The 27,805-nt window shown below is 40.3% G+C and overlaps 1 protein-coding gene across 1 annotated transcript; it reads left to right on the forward strand.

The window, feature by feature from the left end:
* Nucleotides 1-768: 768 nt before the first annotated feature.
* Nucleotides 769-26,957, forward strand: RMND5A (required for meiotic nuclear division 5 homolog A). The gene is made up of 9 exons (XM_069796240.1): nucleotides 769-1,029; nucleotides 5,640-5,782; nucleotides 12,109-12,243; nucleotides 12,406-12,506; nucleotides 17,620-17,786; nucleotides 18,530-18,695; nucleotides 21,398-21,500; nucleotides 23,734-23,888; nucleotides 25,257-26,957. Exons 1-9 carry the CDS (start codon nucleotides 888-890, stop codon nucleotides 25,318-25,320), a joined length of 1,176 nt encoding a protein of 391 aa, XP_069652341.1. The 5' UTR covers nucleotides 769-887; the 3' UTR covers nucleotides 25,321-26,957.
* Nucleotides 26,958-27,805: the final 848 nt, after the last annotated feature.

Here is a 27,805-nt window from a genome sequence, read left to right on the forward strand (position 1 = left end):
CTTTCCCGCCGCCCGGGGGGTTTACCTCAGCGCCGACACTACACCCCCCCCACCGGCCCTAGCGCAGGCCTCGGCCTGCCGCCGCCCCCCCGCAGCTGCTGCGCGCCGCCAGGCACCGAGCCCAAGGGGTGGCGGAGCCCGACCGTGAGGGCGAGAGGAGCCGTCCCAGGCCCCGAGGCCTTCTACGGGGCCGGGGCAGCCCGGGGAGTTGTTGCCAGCCCCGGCCCGGCCCGACCCGACCCCGCCGCCTCCCCGGGCGCTCCCATCGGCCTCCACGTCGCCATGGCAACAGCGCCCCGCCTCAGGCCCCCGCTCTTAGCTGCCTACCTTCCTGCCTGAGCCGTAACACCTCCAGGATCCCCTCTCCCCAAGCTGATATCCCCACCGCCTGCCCCATGGGACACCTAACCGAAAAGCCTAAAGCCCAGCGCCACCCGGGACCCCCGAGGCCATCCGGGACGGCGGGGAACCGGCAGAAATCACCCGGCCCCCTCACCACCCCCCGCCACCGGCCCTGAGGGCTGTCCGCCGCCCTGCCTGAGTAATAATCTCTGCTCCTCCCTTCGCGGGCTTCGGCGAGGTCCCCGGCCGGGGTTGTCCGCGGCGCTGCCTGTACCCAGCGCCGCTGAGGTCCCCGCCTGCCCTCGGCGACTGCCTGCGCACAACTGCCGCAGCCTGAGGAGACGGGGAAGTTGGGAGCGGGCGGCGCTCCGGGCCGGGCCGAGCTGGGCCGCGCCGGCGGGACGGTGCTGGCGGAGGGCGGCGAGGGTGGGGCGGGCAGAGAGGGGGGCCCGGGCAGAGAGGGGGGCCCGGCGGCGGAGGAGGAGGAGGAGGAAGAGGAGGAGGAAGAGGAGGAGGAGGAGGAGCGCGGCCCGGTGCCGGCCGCTATGGACCAGTGCGTGACGGTGGAGCGGGAGCTGGAGAAGGTGCTGCAGAAGTTCTCGGGCTACGGGCAGCTCTGCGAGCGCAGCCTGGAAGAGCTCATCCAGTACGCGGGCGGGCTGCGCCGGGAGATCCTCCAGACCGAGAGTACGTGGAGACATTTCCCCCCCCTCCCCTTTTCCCCCCCCTGTCCCTGAGGAGAAGGGGCCCGGCTCCTTCCTCCGGGGTTAAAAAGCTCAAAAGTTTGGGCCTTTGCGGGCTGGGGGTACCCCTCCAGGGAGAACCGTCCCTCTCCGGGCTGAGCAGCCCTCTCCCGCTCCCGGGGGGTTCCAGCCCCGCTTACGGGCCGGCCCCGGGGAGCAGGGGAGGTCTCTCTGCCGGGGGGGGCTGGGCTGGAGGTCTCCCCCCTCCTGGAGTCGGAGCTTTGTGTGCGTTTCTGATGGGGTAAAGTTAAAGGTAAGAGCAGGTATCGGCCCTCCCGGGCCTTCTATACGCTGCCGGAGTGTTTGTTCCTGATCGGCAGGTACGGCGTGACCCCGGTCAGCCTGTTCATGCCTCCTGTGCCTCTACGTTGAGTTACAATGGGGTTGGTCACCCCCAGGGGGAATAAACAGCAGGGCTGCCCTGTTTTTTCCTCCCCTCCCCCTTATTTCTCCCCCCCTCCCCGCCTCCTAAGTCACTAAGTTGTTTTCTTTTGCTGTGGCTCGGTTTGGAAGTGTTTAGGCTAAAGCCGCTCTTTAGCAGGAAGTAAACGCGGCCTCCTAAGTGTTGTCTGTGTTTTACAGCTGATGTTGAGCACTTGCGCAGGCGGGCTAGATGGCCAAAGCCCGCTGTAAACAAGAGACATTTAAACCTTGCGAAATCCCTGAGATGGAGGTAAACGCAGTGTTTATTGATGGAGTGGGAGGGGATGGTGAGGCAGCTGAAGTGATTTACCCAAGGCCGTGCAGGAAGCAACTGATGGCTCAGGGATTAAAAATGGGAACGTGCAGGCTCCTGAGCCCAAATTTGAGAGCAGACTGTGCTATTTCACTGTTTTCTGGAATCTGCTTTTGTCTGGTTCAGAGAAAAATGTGTTTGCGGTAGTCCTGTACAAATACAGGTGCAAAGCTCACTCACAAGTGCATATAATTCCAGGAACGTAAACAAGAATGTATTAGAGCTGCTGTGTGTACACAGCAATTTCCATAGAGAACAAACATGGAACTCCGGTTCTGAGACATTTATTTGGGATGAAATAAGGTTTGTGGTTTTTGGCATTGTTTTGAACTGTCTTTCAATAAATGTATTTTGTGCTGTTCGAAACAGTTTGTGCTCGTGCATTAAGCACAGTCAATAAAATGTGTGTCTTCACAAACTGAGATGTTGACCTTGCCTGGAAAATTGTGGCGCGTGACCCTTACGCTTGTATTGATCTTCATAGGACTCTGTGAGGCTCTAAAGATTTGTCTGTGAGAATCCTGTTGCAGATTCAGAGCTTTTACTCTCTTTGTAATAAAATCAAAAGGTTCCAGTGTGCAGTTCCTTCAGGGTCCTCATTGGGTTTTCCATCCAGACTCATAATCTGAGTTTTTGGGACTGTCCTGTGAAGGCCCTGCACGTGTTTTCAGCACTTTCAAATAAGTGGTGAAGCTGTCCTTGCAGAGTGCATCCCAAATTGACCTTTCTTTCAGTAAGTACTCTAGAACAAAGCCAATATGTTACTACTCATGCACCCTCAAACATCTGGGCACTCTGTTCAGTTTTGGCATCTGAGGGTAAGGTGGCTTCATATGCGGAAAAATTGTTTTTGGTGGGTTTTTTTTTCTTTAACGTGTTATTTATAACTTTCTAATAAGAACAGGTATTTGCAGCTTTTGTATACTGTATCCTGAGTATTTTTGAAAATTGATGGAAGTGGAAGCAGCCAGACATCTTAATGTGGAGCTCTGTAATTCAGGGGTGTGAACTGCAGAAATATCCTTGTGTATACAATTTCAAAGGAGAAAATGAAAAGAAAAGAAAAACCTCACTGCTGAAGAAGACATTGATGCTGTAGGACAAGATTTGAGGGCAGAGGTGTATGAAAAGGCCTTAAATATAGGCAGTGAATATAAAAAGGAAGTGGATGGAGAAAATGAAACTGTTAGAAGCTGCTTCAACCTCTAAACTGGTTTTCTTTTCCCCACTCATACAGTCCCTTAAAATTTATTGAGCTGTATTCATATTAAAGCCTAAGCACAGAACAGCTCTATGCTAAGGCCTGTGAATAGGAAGACAAAGTTTGTTTTTCTTCTGTCTTTCCCCAATATATCTCACCTCCTGGAGTAGCCAAGGCAGGATTGTGAATTCTTGGATGGTGTGAATGTGTCTGGCTGAGTAAACTTGGCTTTGGACTCTACTCTGTGCCTGGTGTCTGCTCGCTAATGTATTTTTTAAAAAATTGTGACTGTGTACACAATGCAGAGAGAAGCTGTCGGTCTGTAGTGTTCTCTGAACACTGAATTACTGGTATAACTGTCTGCAGGCTTTCTTCTGATGATTTATGAGAAGTATCTCATAGTTTAATTAAAGCTGAAAGAGGTGGGTGCAGGGGAGAAATCTTTTCTCTTATGGCTCTGATGGCTCTTCCTGTGTAGACATTTTCATTGCTTTACTGTAGTTGGTTTCTGCTACAGTAAGTGTTAAGGGACAGTAATTCACTTATTTGCTTGGGGTAGAAACAGTTACGCATGTAAGTTGTTTGGGTTTTAGCTTAATGGCTTTTCTTGCAAAAAAAATGGCTATTAAGAGTGTGTATTTTAACCTCTCTGTTTATTGGGGAATGAGTATTTCTATTTTGCTTGTTGCGTAATCTCTGACTGATCATTTTGTCTTGGCAAAAGTCATGAGACAGTTATTTAAGAGCCTGCATGTGATTCTAAATGTCTATCATAGAAATTAAATAGCAACCGAGAAATAATGACTATTCTTGAAATAATTTTAGGAGGTGAACTTTATGTAATAGTTGAGTGAAATTTTCATTTTTAATATAGGGTGCATAGAGTTGTTAGTGAATATGCGCTGAAGAGACTGTTTTGATCCTATTACTCCTCGCTTATACACTAGGAAAAATGCAGAGCCCTATTAGCCGTTTGCCCAGGAGGCAGAAAAAAAGTTAAAGCTTTTTTTTTTTTTTTCTTAAAAGCTATGGCTGTTGCAAAAATGCTATTAAAGCTTCCTCAGCGGGGGCATGTAGGGGTGAACAGGAGCTATTTACTTTTCTAGAAATGCGCTAGTGTATAGTGTGTAACAACAGAAGGTTGTTTTCACTGTTGATGTCAGCAGCAGGGTTGAGAGTCAGGATGGATAAAGGAAGGTATCTAGAATAACTGACTGGTAAATTATTACACACCCCCACCCCCCATGATTACAGCTTTTTTCTGGATTTCCTTTGCTCTCATCAGAGGCATACTGCTATAAGAGTTACAGTTTGTTTTTGTTGTTCTTGGGTTGCTGGTCCTGCAGCAGCAGTTCGATGCACCTGCATTTTGCTTTCCGTGAAATACCAGAAACTGGACTCTAACGTGCTGCTGAAACCAAAGGCATGTTAAAATACACAATGAGAAAGGAACAAATTTTATGGAAAACATAGTTTCTTTAGAAGAAAGATTTAAAAAGCGATATTTTGGGGATTTTATTTTTTCACATAAAGGGTTTGGATCCGGTATGTTAGGGAAGTATTTCTGGGCTGCTCTCCCACTTAAATTAGTCTTCCTGTGCAGTTGAAGACTGTTAAGTCTGTGTCCCCAAAAGAAAAATTCTTCATGTAGAATGAACTTTTGAGCAAAGAGAGACCTTCAGAGGTAAGACTGGAAAAGAGCTTCTCTTTGTATTTTGAAATCAAAACCTGAAAGGGAGGGCTGGAGTAAAGCACAAAAGAATGTAAGGTGTTTTCTACTAAAGCTACTGAGTTGTGTTCGAGTTGAGGCACCGGCACAAGGAGTGTGAACTATTAAGTGTGGTGATGCAGTCAGGGGCTTGTAAACATTTCATATTTATTATTTTGTCCACAGAATGTGTCATACAGCATTGCACTGGTTAGTTGGACATCAGTTTAAAAGTGTCACAGTTTCTAGAGAATAAATCTTATAACAAGAAAGAGTGGATCTGATGTTCACAGTCAGGTCCTTTATGGGCTGTTTCTCGTCCACTGAGGAGAATTTAAGACTGGTTGGCTGTACTGTTTAGAGCTCTTTCCACAAGTTAGGAAGCAAAAGTTTCATACAGCTCAAATGCAAACAGAGTCTGCTGTAAATGGGTAGCTTGCAGGGTAGGAATGAATTGGGCCCTCATTAATCCGAATTTTGCTTGCACCTAGTTGAAGTTAAACATGACCTTCTGATCTATCTTCAGAGAACTGCCTAAAAGAAAACTGATCCTGTAGTAGGTTCAGTAGCTTCCTATTATGTCCCGTGAGATTTGTGGATTGGGGTGTTTCTTTGACATGTGTTTATTAATCTGCTGTGACTGAGACACATGAGATCTTTACATTAATTTTTTAAACTGTTGCACTTGTTCAGGGTTATTGTGCACCCAACTGGATTCTGAATTCCATGGGTGAGCAGTCTCCTGTACATCTTCCTTCATTTAAACTGATCTTACTTTGCAAATACTCTCTAGATAGCATTTCTTTCTTTTAATACAATTTCTTGTCTTTATATGTTGTTGCATATTGAGAGATTTAATGTTAACAATTGTTTGTAACAAAGTTAGTAATTTTCCTCTCTTTTGTTTAGATCAAGATGGAGACTTGTCGGGGACAATTTCACTTGTTATGACACAGTGTTGTAAAAGAATAAAAGACACAGTTCAAAAACTGGCCTCTGATCATAAAGACATTCACAGCAGTGTATCCCGAGTTGGAAAAGCCATTGATAAGGTACTTATATTGTGGTTTGATTGTATTATCACATATATTCTGTGATATGTATTGTGCTTCACAAAATTTATACTACATTCTACATATACATGACATGCATATGTACCTATACCATGTGATTTATACTACAATCAATCTTAATTAAATCTTCCTGTCAACTACAGAAGCATAGGCTTGGGGCAGAGGCAAGACAGTGGGGTGTACAGTACTTGCTTTCAGAACTCATCATATATAGACTATTCCTTCTGGGGCAGCTCAGATCTCTTAATTTCTGAGAGAACATGCACTATAGATATTACTAGACTTAGTAGTAGTATGCGTTATATCGGTTTAGCAAAATGTTTGCTTCAATATCTGTCTCAATAAGGCATAGGTTTTTTAATAGATATATATTGCATTTCTAGTTAATTGTCAGTAGCAAATAACCCCAAAGTGGCATTTTGTTCTAGAAGGCAGTATAAAATCAGAATTTTAAAAGACATTTTGTACGTATTTCAGGGGTGTTGTCAGTTCTTAGGGCTTAATTTTATAACATGCAGTGTCCTTAATGCGAGTAGAGTAGATTCAACTTCTCATAGTGCCTGTGTCTATGCCATAATAAATAATAAGGTAGGGCAGCTTATCTTTGAAGCTTTGCATATGAGACATTATTATATGAATTCCAGGTTCAAGAGTAACTGGGATCTGAATATGTTTTTGTAGGTAGATATAACAATTCTTCCAAATAGTACTAAAACACTTTTTTTTTCTCTTTCTTTTTCTTTCAGTAAGTGGTGCTATACGTATGCTTTCAGGCCATGCTTTTCACCATCTGTGTATTCTTTCGTATAAAGTAGTTCTGTATGCAAAGAGTCTTGTACTTGCTTTTGTGGACATTCTTATGTGATAGTTTCATATCAGAGCATGCTTATGTTGATAGGGCCTAAACATTTGGTTTGAGGTGCACCTTGTCATCTTACTAAGGAAGACACTAGTAAATGAGTCTTCATCTGGACAAAGACATTTGCAGCATTACAGAATACTCATTCAACCTTTGGGAATCTCATTGAAACTTTGTTAGTAACGATAATCTGTTAAAGCAAAATTTAACAGTAGTGCAATGAAGAAACAAAGTACATAATGCTGCATTATTGGGTAGAATGTCTGTGCAACTGTTATATTTTTTCCTTATATTTATGACTGACCATCATGGAGAGCTCAAACTTTGTACTAATAGCTTTAATCCAAGCGTCACTGTTATCCAAAGCTTAAGGACGCATCTGTCTCTAATCCTTGCTGCTATATCTAAACCAATTAACTGGAGTAAAATTCCATCCTTATTACTGGCTTGAAGCCTGAAATAAATCTATGTAATCTTGTCCTAAGTTTGAAACTTTCCTATTCTGCTTTAGCAAGTAGACTTTGTACACATAAGCTTTCAGGTTTGGCTATACCTTTTCATTTACATACTCTCAGGTAGAGCAGCCCTAGGCCCTATATAGAGGGTGCGAATATTCAATGCAAATTGGTGATGGTATTTCTTAGAATCCAAAGAAAACAACATTTGCAAGGTTAATAAAGTTTAGACTTGAGTCCAGTCTCCAAATAGCTGTTTCAGTTGTCATGTGCATAGTTTTTCCAGTGTTGTTTCTGTCCTGCTGTTTTAAGTTTATCTGCTGTTTTTATTTGAGAAAGGATAGCTGTAAATAAAAGTATTTTTTTAAATTTCAAGTGTTTGGTTTTGTAAAATAGTAGAAAGGATACCGGTAATCTGCTCTGTGCCTGTTGAGTGTCAGAAGGGCTGTTTCAGTGAGGTGTTCAAAAATGAGCTCAATTCACTGTTTTCAGTGTGCTCATTCCTCTGGATTTTCAATTTTGCTTAGTGCCTGTGGTGTTTACATCAAAAGACTAGAAGCAGTGGGAACTGCATGAGTCTCTGGTCCTGCTCTTAATGAAGGACGTATTTTTATGAAGTTCAGAGCATCAGTTAGGATTGTCTCCTTAAATATGAACTTTATGTTTGACTTTTTTTTAATGCAAGTAGTTTGAATTTTATATTTTCCTCGACTGTAGTATCTTAAGGGGACTATTTTAAAATGTACCTTGAAGTCTTGGCCTGTTTGTGAGATGAATACATGTAATGTATAAATCCAGGTGGAATTTAATGCTACCCTGGACAGTGACATTTGAAGGAAATCTTCCATATGTACTTAACGCAATTTCCATGTGCTGCTGGAAAATATGCTTGAAACCTGCCAGCAAAGTCTTTGTTGGCATCCGAGTCCCATAACCTATTGAAATTGCCCTCCCCCCCATTCCTTCACCATAATACACTTAAGCTTAAACCAATAGAAGTAATTAAGTGTAGTTGATACAGTGAATTGATTCTCAGCACGTTCTGGGCAAAATACTACTTCTTCCTAAATAAAGTGCTCGTTAGAATTTAAAGAAGCACAGCTCTTGCGTTGATTCATGAGATTTGAGTTTTGTTTCTGTCACATGTAAATCCTCATTTATTTTATAGCCAGATTAACATCTCTAGAATACTGCTATGGTCTTCCTAGCTGTATATTTTGGATTTTGAAAGAACTTGCTGTATTATCTGCTCGTGGCAAATTTCAGGTTAAATTGCTTTTTTCCAGTGTTGAGGCAGGGTTATACCTATATGTAAAGTTTAGTCTGGTCGTTTTTTAAGTTAGTGTAGTGATTGCTTATGAACTTGGATGGGACCTAGATTTGTCTGCCTGCAGAGTTCACTCTGAGAACAGAAGCTCCTAAGTGTTTGAAAAATGAGGTTCAAATTTGGCATCAAATATGAACCATGCTGAAGTCTGAAATACCAAAACTTTGTGTGTTGCTTTTTTTAGTTAGCAGTTCCTGGAAAGTTTATCTAATAAGCTAGACCTTTTTTCGTAGTAGTTCTATATGGATTACATGCTTTTGATCCATGAAGCATTATCCTTTCTTCCAAAGAGCATTTTCTCCTTTGAAAGGAAATGTTTGCATCCAGTTTTTCTCTTTATTGTACTAGCATTTGCTCTGCTTCCAGAACTCATCATGTCACTGTTGTTCAGCAAGTTGTTATCAGGTAGCTCACTCATCGGTCTCCCTTGTAAATCAATCACTCTTTTGGAATGATTTGAATTCATCTCAAAACATGTTTGATGGGGCTAGTAAATGTTCTCCCTCTAGCAGCAATCTGTCTGAGTAGTGGTTAAATGCCTTCATTCAGGAAAGTAAGTGGAGTAATTGGTAGCTCCTTCCATTTTTTCCCTGAATTTTAAGCCTGTTTTTAAAGGACCAACATTTTAATCCAATCTTTGTTTTGGGAAAGCAAACTTTTACCGAAGTTAGTGTTTGTTTCATGTGAAAACTTGTGTACAAACAAACAGAAAAAACCCTTTACTGAACATCACTTAATTATGTTGCTGTGAAGAATATGGCTAGATAAATACAGAGTCTTTGCAAGTCGAGCTTTATCTTGTGAACCAACAAACTGAACAGACAAGGTAAACATGTATTTTATCTGTATCTTGGGTCAGAATTCAGAAGAAGGGGGGAATGCATAAAGTAATCTCGACTGAGAAACTGAGGAATAAAACTGTCCTAAATAATCATCCTTCTTCCTATCATGTTGTTGCTAATAACACAGAAGTTTGTATGTTGGTTAAAATGGCCCATCTTTTGTGTCTGCACGTCTTGAAGTCCTTCTCGCATTTCAGCAGCTATCAGTAATGTACTTTACATTGTATCACTGGTATATTTAGCATGTAATATTCTATATTTTAGCCCTAGGCTTACTAGTTAGGCTTTTAAAAAAAGGCTTGTTTCTCAGGAACATTAGCTGACACTCTTCTAAGCTTAAAACCTGAAAAGCACAAAGTAACCTTTCTGGAGTTTGTAACTTATGGAATTTATTTCAACTTTGGAAATCTTATTAAATCCCACATGCTATCAATTAGCATACTGTTCACATTTAGAAAACTGAGAGATGTGTAGTCACCAGCATGTCATGCGTGCATGCCAGTTATGAAATATGTAAGCCAAAGGCAAGCAGTAATTTGTTCTGACATGTGACAGTCACTCACTGTAATATGTGCCGTCAGTTCTTGAAGCTCCTCAGGACCCAGAGGAGGCAGAGCTGTAGAATCCCACATTATATATATGTAATAAAGATCTCAGAAATTGTTAAAAAAAAAAAAAAAGTTATTGAAATGAGAACTTGGTCAAGACTGGGTTGATTGGAGAATGGCTGAGGAGGAGGAAAAAAACTGAGGCCCTCAGGTTGTGTGATGTGACTTGAATCTATAGCAAATCTAGGTGAATATGACTCATTGTTACCACCTTTTATGGATTTAAAAAAAAATCTAATTTACGATGGGGTTTTGAAAAGGTTCTCAAGGCTCATAGGTTTGTTGTTTCAGAACAAAATGTGGATTTTGTGAAGGAGCCGAGGTAAGTGGCTCTACCACCTCTGCCCCCAAGCAATAAGAAGGCTGTGACAACATTCAAGGCATAGGTTCAACTGTAATAGTTGATAACTGCCCAGAAGAATACAGTTTCTTCTTATAGGATTATACATTCAGTAGGACTTGAAATTTCATGAAAAACAACTTAGTCAACTATTTTTAGATTACTGATGATCCCCCCCCCCCGCCCCCCCCCCAAACCTAAGTAACAAAAGCAAGCTTCTTGCTACTGCTTCTGGTATTTCTCTAATGCATTGTTGATGGGTTTATGTTACCTGCTAGTGGTGTTTGGACAGTGATACCAGAATCGGCAATGGTGGTGAACCTTAAAGGCTTCAAAGGGTTGGCATAAATAAGAACAGTATTATTTAGTCTTCAAGATTTCTAAGTTTTTTTCAAGATACAGCTTAAAGATGAGCAGTATGACAAGGAGCTTACAGGTTAAGATACCCAAGTGAAAATGTTGTTAAACATGAGACTTGACTTAGTGGCAGTAATTTAAATGCTTGTCTTGTTCCACCATCTCTGAAAGATGGAAGAGGTGATTTGCTAGCCTAAGGTTAATGTTTTACTGAAAGTTTGCTAAGAGACCTGAAGAGACTGGTGGTTTTGAAGCCACACGTGCAGGGATTCTCACAATGACAGAGCAGCATCAAAGGAGATGCGGAGGTGACCGATGAAGGAAATTAGTAAGTGGTGAATAAAAGGACGATGCAGTGCAGAGCTGAGCTGTGCAGAGTACTGGAAGATAGCTCGTACCAACTTTGTGTTATTTGCTCCGCCTGCTTTGACAGAAGCATGCATTTGTGCTAGGTCAGTGTTCCCATATTGTGCAGGACTGCCAGCTGTCACAGAGCCACAGCTGAAGCACTGCTATTTTCACTATAATTCTGACTTCTGAAGTTCCTTCTTGGGAGAGAGCCATAGTCATCAGGTCATGCAGCAAGCAATGCACTGACTTCTAGACACTGTTTCTTTTGAAAGAGGATGGTTATAGGCAATGGGTGAGGATTTTTATTCAAATTAACCTGCCTGCCCCGATCATAAAACATGTTAGCAGTTAAAATCCTGTTTTATATCTTGGATTAGAGTAAGTGTTGCTCTCCTGCTGCCAAGAGGCGCAGTGCCAAGCAGTGCCAAGTGTTACTGAAGAGTCACCGTGACAATATTTTTACTTATTCCTGGAATATGTCTGTAGGCCACTGGCCTAAAAATACACAGCAGTAGGATCATCAGTGTTAGATCTGTAAAAGATCTCTCAGATCTTCAAAGCTCATCCTGTTGCTGGAATGTTGAGGTCTTTAGAGATTTGAATTTCATTGTTGTTTGGGGGTGGGGAGAAATGACATTTTCCTTCTTCAGCATTGTCTACCCCCCCAGCTATGTAAAAAATTCTTGAGTTAAAGCTTTTACTTCTAATTTGGTGCGCTGTAGTGACAGTGATGCATTGATAACGGTATTTTAATTCTAGTGTAGGCGATTTTGTTTTCTGTTCTCTATGCATTTTCTGTTTTCACATATGGAAAAAGCCTTTCCTGCAGATAATTCCTTCAAAAATGCATCATGGTCTGCAAACCCCTTTATTGGTTAACTAGATTTCTAATTTGCTAGCTAGACTTGTAATTTGTCAGTGTAATTCCTTATAGTGAATAATATTCAGACTTGAAACGAGCAAGCAAAAGGATTTTTTCTTCTGTACACAGGAGATAATGAAGCAGCTGACAGATACATTTCACTTTGAACAGAAGGTAATTGAGGGCCAACTGAGTAATAGGCAGAAAGCATCAGGGTGGAGACATAGGTGTCCTGCATAATTAAAGAAAAAATCATGTGGGGAGATTTGTTCCAGCATATTAACTGTTAATTTGTACATTTCAGAATTTTGACTCTGACATCAGCAGTGTGGGGATAGATGGGTGCTGGCAGGCTGACAGCCAGCGAATCCTCAACGAGGTGATGGTGGAGCACTTCTTCCGGCAGGGGATGTTGGATGTAGCCGAGGAACTTTGTCAGGTAATAAGTGTGGATGTTGAATGTTATCGACCATGGAAAATGACATTTTGCAGTAGCATCCTTATTTGAATGTTCCAGGTGAATGTTTAAGCTGTCAGAAGAACAGCAGTTTAATCCCATTGGTTTTTATGCTTTAACTAAAGACTGCCTTTGTTTTTTCAGGAATCTGGTCTATCAATAGATCAAAGTCAAAAAGAACCATTTGTGGAGTTAAATCGAATATTGGAAGCATTAAAAGTTAGAGTTTTGAGACCTGCGCTAGAGTGAGTCTACTCAGGTTTTTTTTTTCTCTCTTTTTTGAATGCTTTTAACAAATCCTTAGTTTTTCACTTTAAATACTGTCTTTAGTATATTTCGATGTGTCCCTGTTTGTCCTTTGAAAGGTCTAGTTACTGAGTGAACCCCTTCCTTCTTTCATCCCCTGTGTCCCTCCCCATGGGCAGTGCTTAACTAAGGGTGTCTTCCTTAGATTAAGGATTAACTTGAATCATTTGTGATGCCGATTTAAGATTTCAGGAAGAAACATAACTTGGAGAAACAGTTGTCTGCCATGATGGTACTTAGCCTTATAGTGAATCATTAGTGAACCTTATTTTAAAAGGTCCAGTTATGAAGGATACCAGGACTTATTAAAGGTGTTGGGTACCACCAAGTCTTTTTGGCTTCACCAAGCCTTTGGGGTGAGCAGAACTTGACTCTGGATCTAAGTTCTCACTTTTCCTCCATTTCCAGATAAGGGACCACAGGGCGGGAAGAGGGGGTGAAAGGATAGGTGTGTACTTAGCAGACTGCTGCTGCCAGGTAGGTGCCGAATAATGCTGGGTGAGTGGTGAGCTGCCGCTGGGAGCCTGGACTGACAGTGAGATCTGCTAGATTTTTTTCTGAACAAAACGATTCAGTTAATGCAAGTCGGTGCTGAACGCTCAGATGAAAACCAAGTCTGGAGGTATCTGAGGTTTATGAATCAACCTTAGACCAGGATGTTTTCTTGACCTTAGTAGACTTTGCAACCATTAGACATGTAAGCTGGTGCTAAAAGTGACAGTGAGGAGGGAAGATGATGAAATGTCTCATGGGCTACTGTTTTATGATTTACAGTAGTGGGTGTATAGCTGTGCTGTACCATTTCAGAATAGCTTTTATTTTAAAAATAAGAAAGCTTCAAACAAACCCTCAGCCTTTTTTTTTTTTTTTTTTTTTTTTAAGTTGTGAGAGCTTTGGTAAGCTTAGGTTGGTCTCAGAAGTAAGGAAGAAAACCCAACACCCAAACAAACACAAAACCCAAAAACAAACAAATAAACCCGAACCACCTTTGAAGTGACCTTTTAAAAATAGAAACAAGGAAACCAAAGCAAATTCAAAATTTCAGTGTTTCATTCCAGACAATTCATATACTTAAGATATCTTTTTTGCATTAATCAGTTAAGTACATTTTCATATTAACAAACACTTTCTTTTCCCTTTAACACGAACCAACACAAGTATGTCAATTCAGAGCTTATTGGCATCTAAACTAAGTGCAGGGGTACTCTGATATTCACACTGTGGTGTTCATAAACTAAATCCTGGATTATGCCTCTGGGTCATGCAAAGCTTGACCTAAATAGTTGGTCTTTGAATATAGTTACAGAGAAAGAAAGCTCAGGTGGCTTATTGCTATTGAATTGGCTAATAGAAGGGAAGCAACACTGAAAGGCCTGGTGTTAAACTGAAACAGGATTTACTGTCAGCCACACCACATACTTCTTGTAGTTCAAATAGTAGCATAGCTGTTGTAAAGGATACTCTCTGAGGAACAGTAACTTGCTGTTATGTCTATTCACGTGAAGTCACTAAATGCAATTTAGCTCCAGTTTGCTAGGCCTTATGCCTTACTCGTTGCTACTTAGTCGTATCTTGTAGTTCCTGCAGTGTGTTAAATATTTTTCAAACAAAGGAGAAGGCGTGGCCTTTCTTCAAAGGAACTCTTATTCTGAAGACAGCTGAATGGACAGAGAATAATAGTGTGTATTGTCATCACAGTTTGTATGCTGGTCTCCCTCCCCTGCTCTGTCTCATGTATGTTTATTCTCTTTAAACTCTTCAGTGCAAAAGCTATCTGCTTCTCTTTGCCTGCTGCTGGGCACAGAGTGTCATTATTTATGTGATGCTTATGTAAAAAATATGGTTGTTGGTGAGGATGATCAAAATGTCACAAAACTATACAGTTTAGGAGGTAACCGATGTCTTAAATACCCAGTTATTCTGCAGAACTGCTGATGCTAGTGAAGGTATTTCCCATATTATTTCCCAGCAGACATGGGTGTTCAGGAGGAGGGATAGAAACTGCTCCTGGAGGGATGGCCTCTATGTGAGAGGCGCTTGGGGGGGTGGCATTGCGCTCTTTGGGCAAAAAGCTAATAAATGGCTAAATTTGGTGTCAGTAAATACAGCTTCATGGGTACATAAAAGCAGTCCCAAACTGTCCCATTCTAGGGTTAGGCTACTGACAGTGGTGTTGAAGCAGAAAGCAGGTGTTATGCAAGGATAATTAATTACAGTGTCATGAACCAGGAAGGGGAGTATAGCAGGGTTTACCCATGCAAAATTGTGGAACGTTGGGATGAAAACAATAACCAGTCTCTCTGGCTCTGTCAGTGCTCTGCAGTTGGTGCTTAGCTTAACTCAGTGTTAGAAATGAAGCAAACACGGCTGTCTTCTGGTCACTGCCATCAAAAGGGAGTTGTCAGACTAATGACTTTTCAAAAAGACTTTCGAAGCCCTGCTGTGGTGATAGAGAGAAGTTAGTATTCATATCTAACTTAAAAACCAAAAAACACCCAAACCCCCTAGCTATAGTTTTTTCAGATTTTCTTACTAATACAAATTCCAACACTTAAAAATACTACACTTCAGAATTAAATACAGTATGACTGGCCATAAGGTTTTTCTTTTGTTGTGGGGTGTGCAACTTGACTTTGCAGATGCCCAGTCTGATCCTGCACCCTAAGCTGTGTAATCTGTGTACCTCCATGGGTTCCCATTAATTTCCAGTGACTTTTCTTACTGTAATTTGATGACGGGGGAGGAAATCCATAGGTTCTTTCTGGGTGGATCCTGGCCCTTCTGAGCCCAGGTGGGTGTGGTGGAAATGACTTGCAGCAGGTTCAAAGCTTTTGACTGTAATCTCCTCGGGAAGAGGTACTGTCTTCTCTTTTGTCTGTCGAGCAGCAAGGTGCACAGGTCCTGGTATTTGCTGGGACCTTTGGGGTATGGTTTGAACTTAAATTAATCTTTGCTACGTTTTGCAAAATTCATTTTAACTAAATCCCATGTGGGAGCTAGAAGAGGCTCTGTGTACCTGTTGTTTGAATAGTATACTGTAAACTTTAAAAAATTAAGATAGATTTGAGTCTTAGAAGTGAAAACACTCAAAGTATTGTTTTGAGAGGAGGTAGAGACAGGTGTTGTGATTACTAACGATTTTGGATGGCGGTAGAGAGTATGTGGGTTGAATGTTTTAAACCTCACTTGTTGGTTTTTTGGTTTTTTTGTTGGAAACAGGAACAGCATGTCCTAGACCAAACACCTCAGGCCTTGCTTCTGTGGCTGCTTTCTTCTGATACAAATCTGTGCTGCCACTCAAAGAGCTAAAAATGGAAAGCCTGCCTAAAAGCTAATTTGGAAAAATAGACTCGATCTCAGCAAGATGAAGTACTATCATGTGGTTGTGAATATTGGCTAGGGAGAGGATGGAGGCTCTCTTGATGCAATACAAATTAATATCTCATTAATGGGACTGTGGACTAGTCTTACTGTTTATTGATAATAGTTTTTTGTCTTTCAGCTGCTTATTGGTCTACGGTTAACGTCAGGCTTTTGTTTTGTTAATTAGGAGTGAGCTTTATTGCCACTATACTCGGTTTAAACTATGGACACGGATCATAAAACAAAACAAAAAACACCAAAAAAAACCAAAACAAAAAAAAACCCAAAAAAAGCAAACAAAACAAGCAAACAGAAAACCCTCCACAACCAATGGTTAGTGAGTGTGCCCTTCCCTCCTGGTGGAGGTTACAGTGTTGACAGTCTTGTGAGGCTGCTCAGCTGAAACTGCTTGAAACTGGGGACAGTAGAGCTTGTTCTTAGTTCAAAGGCTGCATTTTTTCACTGTTTCCTGCTGAAAGGTTACTGCTGTCATTACAAAGCCTTGCCAGTAAAGTCAGACTCCTGACACTTTGACCACAACAAATTGAAAGTAGATACTTGCTCATTAATGCTACATCTTAATGCAGCAGGCTAACTTGCATTGAAAGCTTTACCAGTACTGTAAGAATGCTTAATTTTCTTATTTTAGTATTGGTTGAAAAGAACAGAAGTCTCACATACCCCTTCTTTTTAAGGAACACAGACTACCTCACTTCCTTGCTGAAAAGTGAAAAGCTCTTTGCTTAATGGGGCCCCCACAGTGAAAGCAGTATAACTAATTAACGCTAATGAGAAACAGATGTACCAAAGAACATTGAAACTTGAAGTTAAGAGAAAGATTGGATTGATTTAGGCCTGACTAAATTGAATTAAGGAAAAAAAAACCCACAAAAAAACAAGAAAGGGATGAATAAAATCTAAATAATAACTTTTTATGAAATGCTTTGAAAGTTCCAGTTCATTTTACTTGGTGTGTGTTTAAGAATTCTTCCATGTTATTTGGGAGCCAAACATTAGTGTTGTCATGGTGAATGAGACCCGGAAAGTGAGAAGTATTTTTATTGTCTAAGTTGAAAATAACACAGAAAGCAAAGTTTAAGCAGGATAAAGTATGATATTTAAACTGATTGCCCTTCCCTTCCCCCTATCCTCTATTGTAAGGTCTTGATAATGTCTATCTTCAAGGCCCCCATAGACGCATTTCCCCTCTCCAGGGCAACATATGCACATATATAAACATAGCGGCTTAAAGGAAATATTTGGTGAGTGAGGAAGTTGGAAAATATGTTCGTGAAAGGCTTGGTCAAACTTCTTCAACATGCAGCTGGACTATCTGTAATTGTTAAGATTCGGAGGGGTATTAATCCAAATACAGTATATTCTAGCTATTTCTACCTTATATTGTGCCTAATTCAGTCCTGCCTTCCAGCCACCATGTGTTGAATTTTCCAGAGGTTAACCTGTACAGCAGCACCAGAAGTACCATCGTTCATGTGTTGTGTGCCCTGTGTAGCTCCGTTACTTGTAAAGGGTCTTGTCATTTTCTGTGCTCTGTATAGGCTCATAGAAGTTCAGGGAACAGTCATACTCTTCTTGAAATAGGTGTTTGATAATTGTAATAATTTCATATGGTGTAGGCTGACAGTTACTCTTGTGTCACGTCCCATTGTACCTCCTCGTTACTTCTAGGTGGGCGGTATCCAACAGAGAAATGCTCATGGCACAGAATAGCTCATTGGAATTTAAACTACACAGATTGTATTTTATTAGTTTATTGATGGGTGGAACAGCAAATCAAAGAGAAGCACTTCAGTATGCGAAAAACTTCCAGCCGTTTGCCCTAAATCATCAGAAAGGTAAGTCTTCAGTCATATTAAGGGGATTTAAAGCACTTGGATGTGGCACCTCATAGTAAAATATAAATCATGTTACAAATGTGTTTTACTCCATTATTTTCATTTTGTTAGAGGCTTCTTATTTTTGTATTTAACGTGTATAACCTGAGTACTTACAATTTGAATTAACTCCCCTTTTTTTTTTAAGAGGGCACAAAATTATGTTTTAATATATCTGCACATTTGCTTAAATTTAAGGTTTTTGACTCTTTAAATAATATGCAGATTACATCTAGAATAGGCCTGCTGCCAGGGTAAAGTGTTAAAAATGCACAGAAATGTTCTTGGAATAGTCATCTGCTATTTTCTGCTGCGTGGGGTAATACAAAGAGAAATGAAACTTTTGAAAAATGGGGAACATGTGAGTTAAGTGAACCATCTCAAACTGAATCCAGTAAAGCCTAATTTGTAGGGTACTGTGTGTGTCAGAAAGCTTACAAAAAGGTAAACCTGTTCGAAGCAAATTAATAGGCAGCATGCCATGCTTGTAGAGGGGCAGATGACCCCTCCAGTCTATCACAGTGAACTGGAGCTCTCATAGCTGTAGACGTCTGTTCTGTGATGGCTATAGTTGTATTTTGCAGAGGTGAGGATTTGTAGTATTGATTTCATGTATCTGCCTGTTTTGCATGTAAAAGCTAAAACTGTAGTCACTAGCTTTTATTTGTAATATTAAATAACTAACTGTTCCTGGTCCCTCACAGATATTCAGGTTTTGATGGGCAGCCTGGTATATCTGCGGCAAGGTATAGAGAACTCTCCATACGTTCATCTATTAGATGCAAACCAGTGGGCGGACATCTGTGACATCTTTACAAGAGATGCCTGTGCTCTTCTGGGTCTCTCAGTTGAATCACCTCTCAGTGTTAGGTATGCTGTTTTTCCCTTGCTTTTAAGACGAGGTACACGGTGGTTTGGTTTCTATTTCTTGTTCAGGACAAGAGAAACTGCTTTTGAGAAGTAGTCTCATCTAGCTTGTATTAAATAAAGAGTGTAGTTACAACTAGCTCAAACAAGATTTGCAAAGATTAGAAATCAGAGGTTCCCGTGTGCTGTGCTTTAGCCTGCACCTTTGCAGCTCAAGAGGAAGCATTCATGGATGGAATTTGGCTTCTGTAGTTTAGACATCAGTGAGAAAGATGAGGATGGCAATCAGCCAGCTATTCCCACAGCAAATGTGTGAAAACTGTCCCTGCTGTTTAACTGCAGAAAACCCCCCCAAACTGTGGCCATGATTCTGTCAGCATTTGATCATCTTGGTTTTTAATCCACATGTTACTTTACCTGTCATCTCCTTAGAAGAATGCTTAAGAGTTATGTTGTGATTTCAGCTGCTAAAAATTCCAAATTGTTTGCTGGACCTCATTTGCAAAGAAGGAAGAGGCACTTTCAAGCTCAGTAGCTAATCTGACAAAATGCAAATCTGTAGGAGGCTGTTGGAAATGTGAAGAAAAACCAACCTAATCTTCTTCTAGCTTCTCTGAAGATAAAATGGATTAGCTGCTATTTAGCCTTTGGATGTCAATTCCCCTGATATACGTGCCTGATGTTCTTGTTTTCATTTCAGACATTAAATAGAAAATAAATTCTGTGTATCTTTCTGGGCTAGATTTGGTAATTAGCAGAAGCTTCACTACCTCTTCTTTTTTTTTGTTTTGTTTGTTATGGCTTTTTTCTTTTACTGTTTGCATGTTACTATTATTAGACTTCTGTGCTTAGTTTAGAGCTCTTAAAATTGTCAAGCCTTTTGCTTCTCCTGTTTGCACCTCTCACAAAATACAAGAAAGACAACAAAGGGAGCACTTTCAGATTAATTGTCTTTCTACAGTAAACATTACGAGTTTCATTTTGAGGGTTTTACAGATATCTGAAACTTCTGTCTCTGGTTTTTGGTTTTAATCTTTTTCCTGTTTCAGTCAAATTAGCAGCAATCCTTTACATTTTAATTGCTCATGCACTGATGCTGTAATGCAGTTTTCAGTGCAAATGGCTAAGAGATTTTCGGTGAAGTGGAAAATCCCTGTTATTGATGTGTGGATTGGTTGGATGCTTGCTTTATGCTTGGTGTGAAATTGATTGCACCGAAATGTATTTAATGTATAGGTGGTATCAATAGTCTTGTCATAAACAAGACTGTTCTAAACTGGCGTGACCTTTGAGTGCTGCAAATCCTTTAGAAATTAAACCAGCTTGAAGTTAAATCCCTGCTATAAAACATATTGCTTTCTGGAACATGAGTAGTGGTCACTTTTTTTAAGACTGGTTGGTTTCTCCAATATTTATCTAATGCTGTACAGGCCTCATGGTCTGAGTTACTGCGTGGAGTCAGTGGCAAAACTCTTGTACTAAGGAGGTCATGGTTCAGGGTCTTGAAGGACTACAGGACGCCATTTGAATTTGCTATTTACTTGAGTTGTTATACTCTTAAAGGGCTTTTCCAGAGATGTTTTCATACAGAACCATTAAAGCAGTAATGCTTTTATTTCTACAAATACTACTTGTCTAAACTTTCCACAGCATTAACACAAGTTACACTTAGGGCTGAAATAACCAAAAAGCAAAGTGTAAGGATTAAAATGGCCAGTTGCAGGTGAGTAATATGATTTTTTTTTTTTTTTTTTTTTTTGCTTAGGCAAGGCATCCATACGTTTCAGGCACACTCCTCCCAAGTAAACTAGCCAGAATGTTCCTGCAGAAACATAAAAACAAGTACCTGGAACAGCAGAGTGGAGAGGAAGGTTGTGACTTCTGTAGAAAGTAAAAATTGCCCAAATAGTAAAATGACCTGCCAGAGAAACAGAGCAGGCTGATACGAAGGTCAAATCCTGTTTCTGTTTTTGCTGATTTCCAGGCCTATAGTACTGTCATTAGACTTAAATCCATTGAAACATCTGTTAATTTGTGGAAACTCAGTGTCATACTTTCTTTTGTAACAGAGAGAAATATTTCAAAATAATGCAGTAAGTTCTGGTAATGGGTAACTCCCAGAGCAGGCTGAACTTCTGGGACACTGACTTTGTTCAGTTGTACACTGCCATTCTTGTTATAGGCTGTGGTTTCCTTCCTTCACTTGCCTTCCTATGTGTTTTCAACATTTGTTTTCTTGATTGAAGGTGGAAAGACATGTTTCTTTATGCGGTAATTACATATAATTAAAGGATTACGGGTTGCGTGTATGTGTGTATTATGTGGAAACTCTTAGGCTGCATGTGTTCTTCCATAGTTCAGAGAGCAACTACCTATGTAAACTAACATGATGTCTTCCTCTTGTACAGCTCAAAATCAAAGTAGGTGGTATAGAAAATAAATTCATTGTAAGGCTCAGAGCAGGGATTAACTGTTGTTTTCAGTCCAGAATATAGTACATGAGGGTGCTAGCCTAAGATGGAGGGTAACTGATAACCTGCCCCATAACTCTTGCTTGTTATACTTGAAGGGAGCTTAGAAGTACAGACAATAACTGAATGAAGTAGTACAATGCTCTTGTGTCCCAGTTAACCTTTAAAGTGGAAAGACAAAAAAATGCTGGTTTCCTAACAGGCACCGTATGGTAACATTTCCTTTTTCTGCAGTTTTTCAGCAGGTTGTGTAGCATTACCAGCTCTAATTAATATCAAGGCAGTTATTGAACAAAGGCAGTGCACAGGTGTGTGGAACCAGAAGGATGAACTACCGGTGAGTTCATGCTAAGCTGTCCCAGGGCAGATTTCTAATGTTGAATGCTGTTTTCAGGTTTCTTCTGTGCTGAACATTAAGAGATGTTATACACGTCCGCTACTTCCAGCAGCTCAGGCCTTGGGTCTTCTTACTGTACAGAGACGTCTGAGTCTCCATCCCAGGCTGATGGACATGGCTGCTGCTTTCCTGTTTGGAAGTTCAACCAGTAGTGAAGCTGAGTATGAATCGCAGACACCCACACACATACACACACAAAGGACACTGATACAACCAGCTACACAGGCTGCCACAGACAAGGCGCTGCCTTCAGCAGCACCCACGTACAGGACTTGGATAAAACAGAAGTAGAGACAGCCAGGATCTCTTCCTCCTCTTTGGCTGGTAAAGATTGAAATTCAGTGGTGAAAGCACACATACAGCACTCTAGATTCACAAGCAAATGCATGTTCAGGGACCCTCAAATACTGGCATGGCCCTTCTGGCCCTTTTATACCCCTTTCTGGCCATTCCTCCCCAATTCCCTTCCCCTGCACGCTCCTCCTGCAGTTCATATAGTTCTGCTGACCCCTCCTCCTCTGAGACCCTCAGGTTTGCATTCTTACCTGTTGCAAAGTCCCAGGTTTGGTTGCGGTTTCTTGATGACCTGTCAATTAGTGTGACTGACAAGGTTGTTTCCTATTATTGTCTCCATTATGTTTGTCTGTCAGGTTTGTATCTCTCGGTTTTGTTTGTTGCTCCCCCCTTCACTTGTTATTCCCTTTCACATTGAAAAGGTCTTTGATCAAATGACCTTAACAAAACAGATGCTCTCACCTTCCACTTAACCCTTACACTGAACGTATGAGATGTTTCTGTGTAACTGGAAAGGAAATGCATCCCACTGAGAAACAATAACTTTCTTTAGCTAGGCTTGAGCTCTGTCCACAGGTTGCTTTGCACTGACTCTTTATCAGGCAGATAGGAGATGAAAGAATTAGTGCTACATCTGGGAACACGGGAACTGAATTGGGATCCAGTGCATTATGCTTCTAGCAGAACTCATTTATATCAGTTGAAATGAAGTTCAGTTGTTATGAAACCACAGTTTCCTGTTATAGCTCTTGCCAGGTGTGTGCAGCTCTCAAGTGGCCTGCTCCTGATTTGGAAAGAAAACCTATTTAGTGCAAATTGGCCATGAACTGAGTTAGCCTCTTTGTAGCTGGAAGAGATTCATTTATAGTGTAAGTACATGCGTTGAGTTTCTCCCAGATAAGTTTTCTGTAACGCTGAGAGTGTAACCTCCAAGTGTGACAGATTCATGCCCTGCCATCCAGACAGGAATGATTGGCTAGGGAGCATTTGGGAAAAGATTGCTGTCAGGTGCAGATCAGTTAATAATAAGTAAATATGCCTCCTTGCATTTTCTAAACCTAAGGGTCTTTAGTGTGTACTGCTAAGGCAGTATGGGGATGGGAAGCCTTATTTTCATCATGCAAAGACAGAGATTAAGTAGCATGAAAAGGTTACATTGTCAGGTTTTGTTGAAGGTTAAACCTATCGGAACTGAGGACTTGTCAGAGCAGAGCCAGGAGCTTCAGGTACAGAAGCTGTGACTTTTTTTTTTTTTTTTTTTAGTTTTCAATCAGTTCCTGAAGTCACAGACCCATTCTTCTCTGTGAGATGTCCCTCTCTGAAATAGTTTCGTCCTGATGGCAAGAATTCTGCTGTACCAGTGTCTTCTGTGTTGATACTGAAAATAAATGATTCTCGTACACTTGATTATTGACATGACATGTAGGTGTTGGGAGAGTCTTTCAGGAAGCTGTAGAACATGAACATAATCAATCCAAGGGTTTTTATCTCTTATTTTCTCCCTGCCCCCCCTCGGCTTTAAATGAGCTCTACATCTAAACCACTTTGGAAACCACTGGCTAGGAAATACAGAAAGTCTTGTTGGGTCATCAGCTCAGTTTTCCTGCCAGGGCATAGATGTGCACTAAAACATGCACTTATTCCTTGGCAGAATACTCTGCTTTGTTGGGAATGGGGAGAGGCAACATAAATCACCATTTTAAGATCACAATTAAGTATTTTTGGCTGGGAAATTGTCAGGCATCCACAGGATGGATTTTGCTGCCTTCACAGCTGAATTGTGAAATCCAATAATAAGGGCCATGACTTAAAGGGATAATTGTCTGGAAATGTAGTTTCTCAAGATAAATTGTTATGTTAATTTTTTTTTTTTTCACAGATTGAAGTGGACCTTGGTAAAAAGTGCTGGTATCATTCAATATTTGCCTGCCCCATTCTTCGTCAGCAAACAACAGATAATAATCCACCTATGAAATTAGTCTGTGGTCATATTATATCAAGAGATGCTTTGAATAAAATGTTTAATGGCAGCAAGTAAGTACCATTCTTTTATTTCAAGCAACACATAGACAAGGACAGATCTTAAGACCAGAATACTGTGTTTTGGGAAAACTGAGTCCATAATTACATAACTGGTGGAAGCTTGTTAATCTTAGAGAATGACTTAAAAGCCAGATAAGCTGGGTAGATGCGCTGGAGAAAAGCGTAATAAAGCCTCTGACATTGTAGAAAGTGAGATTACATGAAGGAGTGCAATGAGCAGAGTAATTTTCCAAGTTGTACGTACCATTGTGTTGTCTTAAATTCAAAAGGGAAGCTTTTACACACACAGTTTTTCATTGGGAGCAAGGTTAGTAATGCATGAAACATCCCTTAAAAAATAAAATTAAACCTCTGGGGAAATACGGCTTAATAATTGAGCAGGTGATTGAATTATCACTGTGGAAATACTCCTTAGATAATCAGTAGGGTGCCTACAGGCTTTTGGAAAGGAGGAAATGGGAAAGAGCGAGCTATACAGGTTTCCGTGAGGAAGAACCAGTGATAATTTGAATATTTGGAGCTTCCGTGGAGGCTGTCAGCTTAATTTGGAGCTGTAAATTGTTTTGCAAAATCCAGTGTGGAAGTAAGTGATGACACGAATGAATATGTCGAGTGATGTTTGTGTTCTTTGTCCTGTTAGAAAAGCCTAAAGATAGCCCTTCATGGGTGACTTTAGCCATTTGAAGCCACTAAACCTGCTGCTACGTTATTCCTGTCTCTGATTGCTTGTTCCTGATGCTTTCATTGATCAGCTTGAGTGACAGCACAACTCTGACAATATTAACTTGGGATGGGTTAAAGGCCCAAACTTAGACATGGGGAAAAATAGATCAATTTTTCCACTAGAAAGAGGAAATATTGTAAGCAGGTGGAATTTTATCAGTGGAGACTTCAGCAGGGAGGCCAGGCTGACCTCCTTAGTCATAGCTTGCAGGAGCTGGCTGATCTAAGCAGGTTGTAAAAATCACGGCATTTTGGGAACCAGGCAGTAAAATGCACTGGATACCAAGGAAGTCAAAGTGAAAGCTACCAGCCTATTTAAAATTACTAAAATGCAACAAACTAATCCAGAAGGAGAAATGATAGATTAATCATGAAGTGTAATTTCTTGGTATTTAATAATTCAGGGGTGTGTGGGTGAAAGGTGAGAAAGAATATAATTAGAAGAAAAAGCGTGATAAGGTCTCTCTCAACTAAAGGTGACTTTTAATGGAGCCATGTAAAGCATTATGGCTTAAGAGTACATTTGTTTCATGCTACAGGGGAAAAAAGAGGAAGGACTATCACTGCAAACTCGATCACTTTAATGCTCAGTTGTCACACATTGGTGCAATTCTAACATGTTGTCTTTGTCCCCAGATTAAAGTGCCCCTATTGTCCGATGGAACAGAGCCCCGGAGATGCCAAACAGATATTTTTCTGAAGAAAAGTTTCATTATGCAGTTTGTAAGTGACACTCTGGATTTCAGGAGAATTAAAACACACTTGTTCCGTTTTATGCAGCAGACTGAGGACTCCTATGTTTGTATAAGCTAATGCTACAGAAACTTTGCCAACATTTAGTATATACATACCAAGTGGAAATGCTACAGAAATATTATTACCATAGGGCTTTACTATACTCTTGGTCTCCATACCTGATCAAGTTACTACACCAGCAGTTGTCATTCAATGCAGGTTTTTGTACTTAATTATATGGTGACTTTTTACTTTTTAAAAGCAGAAATTGATCGCCCCCATTTGTTTAATATTCTTCCTGCTATTATTCTATCATTCTCTTGATAACTGTCACCTTAGAGAATGTTTGTGGAAAAAGTTTTATTTCCTGTAATGTGTGTACATAATTAAAGGTAAATACTTCAGAAAAAAAAAAAGTTTGATAAATTGAATAGTGGTTATAAAACTAATTTGTATTTTTTTCGCTGAAAAAGCTGTGATATATTCTGAGTTTTTCTTTCAAACATTTTTTCAACTTTTACATAGAATTCAAAGTAAATGTGCATATATATAAAGTATATAAAATATATAGCCCCGAGGGGCTACCTGTTAAAATCCATCACTAATTTATAAGGGTGATGTGTGGCTAAATTACTACTGGAGCAGAGAGGGAATAGAAAATCCTGTTCCTCTGGTTTCACAACCGAGAAGTGTTTGTGTAAGAGAACATTCAATAAATTCTGAAGTGGAAATGCTTTTAGTCGATGACATTTGCTCTCTGGCCTTTGTAGTCATGTTCTTTGAACTTTGTATTCAGGATTAGGCTATAAATGTCATGTTGCTGTATAGTTTAATAGTCATTATAGTGTGCTATTTATAAACAGTTATCAAAACCAAATAAATTGTAGAAGTATTCATTGTTAAATGGGGGAAAAGCATGTTCTGATGCAATCTACTGATCATGACTCTGCACTTGGCAGAACTGGGCCCTACGTCATATATTAGGAGGTAGCAAGTTTTCTGTAGCTTGAGAACACTTTGCTTCTAGCCTTGTTTTTGTAGTAGAATATTACTGCCATTGCCACTTTTTCTGCTAAATTTGTCATATTGTTGACTAGGTAAATTTGTACTCGTAAACGAGATGTAGATCATGGCAGTTAAATCTTTTCTAGTGTGCATATATTTGTATTTATTGCACTGTCCTATAGTAGGGCAAGCAGCCATAAGGCATGCAAAGCTACATGTAAAATTATATTTCTGTATTGTGTAGTTAAACCCCAAGCTTATATGGTTGAATACTGACACACTGGTTGAATGCACTAGCACAATGCACTACAGAGAAGATCGTCTTTGAGAAATCTACACCTTTTGAATTTGTATGTCACCTGACTTGAGAGACTGAGTTGGACTCTATTGGATCAGTGACAATGGACATCCCTAAAGAGACATTAAGAGGAGCAAGTCAAGGCACACAAATTTTAAACTTTAAATGTGTTTGATACATGTGAAAAATACAGGTGTGTGATTTTCTGCAAAACTTAAATTGTATTCACACTGAGTTCAAAACAACAGCGTTACCAAGTGGTAAAATCAACAATAAACGGGTGAGGATATTATTTTCCATGTAGGTTTCCTAGTCTTGCTGAAATTGCTTTTAATCTTTTCTTTTGAGTGGAATTGCTTAATGCTTTGGATTTATATGAAATGTCATAGGAATTTTTAAAAAAACCCACAATAATAACAAAACCCTCAAAACCCATGCTGAAATGTAAGTGCTGAATCTCTTTCTCTCTTATGCTGCTGGTATTTTGGCATTGGTGTGAACACCGGTTAGTGTTGATAGTGCCTCTAATGCAATTGCTTAGAGTACAAGAATGGCACAATTATTAAACGGCAATAGGGTACAAATTCAACTTACATATTAGAATGTGTTTAATACAGCGTGGTCCCGTTCTCGCTTTTAAATAGTGCATATTATAGATCCTGAGCTAATTCAGAAACTCAGCTGTTTTCAGCAGATAACTGCAATTCTTTTTCTAGCTGTCTGTATGTTTACTTAAAAATAATTGCTTGCAGTTTTGAAGCTCCACCAATAGATGATGCTAGCAGTTTAATCTAGAAATGCTTATGTGCTTACAGTAATGAGCTATTGTGCTGGACATGTGTGAAACATGTCTGCATTTTGATTGTTACAGCTCTCCAGTTTGGCTTTTGAGGTGATGCAAGTTGTCTCCTACTACTGCCTGATATGCTTCTGGTAACTAGAGAAAGTGCATGCAGGGGGAAGAGTGAAGAATACTCTGAAGTTTTCATACTTAAAATACAGTTAGCACCTGATACTCATACTTCTTCTCTAATGGGGTTTGGGAATATCCATAGTAAAAAAGTATTTTATTTTTAAAGCTACAGTGGTATCTGAGGTCTGTCTCTATTACACTTTTGGACCAGATTGTGAAGCCTTTAACTAGTCC

Source organism: Haliaeetus albicilla, chromosome 1 (genome assembly GCF_947461875.1).
Source record: "Haliaeetus albicilla chromosome 1, bHalAlb1.1, whole genome shotgun sequence".
Classification (NCBI taxonomy): Eukaryota; Metazoa; Chordata; class Aves; order Accipitriformes; family Accipitridae; genus Haliaeetus; species Haliaeetus albicilla.

What these genes read in the sequence shown, in the direction of transcription:
- RMND5A (XM_069796240.1), top strand. Translation starts at nt 888, where the DNA reads ATGGACCAGTGCGTGACGGTGGAGCGGGAGCTGGAGAAGGTGCTGCAG. An exon ending in TTGGAAAAGCCATTGATAAG is followed by an intron (nt 5,783 to 12,108) that starts GTACTTATATTG and finishes TGTACATTTCAG; the next exon opens with AATTTTGACTCTGACATCAG. An exon ending in GTTTTGAGACCTGCGCTAGA is followed by an intron (nt 12,507 to 17,619) that starts GTGAGTCTACTC and finishes CGTTACTTCTAG; the next exon opens with GTGGGCGGTATCCAACAGAG.